This window comes from Buceros rhinoceros, unplaced genomic scaffold, assembly GCF_000710305.1.
Source record: "Buceros rhinoceros silvestris isolate BGI_N320 unplaced genomic scaffold, ASM71030v1 scaffold17992, whole genome shotgun sequence".
Taxonomy (NCBI): domain Eukaryota; kingdom Metazoa; phylum Chordata; class Aves; order Bucerotiformes; family Bucerotidae; genus Buceros; species Buceros rhinoceros.
The window spans coordinates 23,662-24,284 of NW_010398484.1; the positions used below are offsets into that span (position 1 = coordinate 23,662).

At 63.7% G+C, this 623-nt stretch overlaps 1 protein-coding gene across 1 annotated transcript in view; it reads right to left on the reverse strand.

Moving 5' to 3' along the window:
- The window catches only part of LOC104489015 (dynein heavy chain 17, axonemal-like), a gene marked incomplete at both ends in the record, with an annotated part of 30,584 nt that overhangs the window by 23,079 nt on the left and 6,882 nt on the right, over positions 1-623 (reverse strand). The window contains 1 exon segment of the mRNA XM_010131128.1: positions 289-469. Coding sequence (XP_010129430.1) covers positions 289-469 — 181 coding nt within the window.

Consider the following 623-nt stretch of genomic DNA (forward strand, 5'->3'; position numbering starts at 1 on the left):
TGGAGGGCCAACTCCCGTCCGTTTCCGGCTTCTGTCAAGCCCGTGCCCACAAGCAGCGCTGGGCATCGTGCCCTGGTGCAGGGTCCAGCACCGAGCCCAGCGCTGCCAGTCCCTGCACACAACTGCGGGTGGCTACTGGTAGCCACCATCTGCAAACACCGGGCAGCTCGTCATGGCCCCAGGAATTCAGAACTGACCAGCCCAGCCCAGAAGCCTGTTCTGCACATCCCCAAGGTCCTGCCTCCTCCTGCCCTCCCCGCCTGCTGCCTCGCAGACTGCAGCACGTACCAGGATGATCATGTCCCAGAGCTCCTTCAGCAGGCGCACCTCCCTGCGGCACGCTCGGAGCTGTTTGTACTCCGGGACTGACACTTCAAACAGCTCGGCTGACTTGGAGAGCGCTGCCAGGTCGCTCTCCATGGCAGTGATGCCCTTCCGTTGCTGCCCAGAGAGAAAGAAAAGGTCTCAGCTGGGCACCCTGTGCCAGGGACACGTCTCCTACCACAGCAACGGCTCCGTCCCTCCTGCAGCATGATGGGGTTGAGGGAGTTGCTGCCAGGGGGTCGGACCCTTCCTGTTGGGCTGGGAGCTGGAGTTGGAGCTGGAGTGGCTGCCCCTCCCCA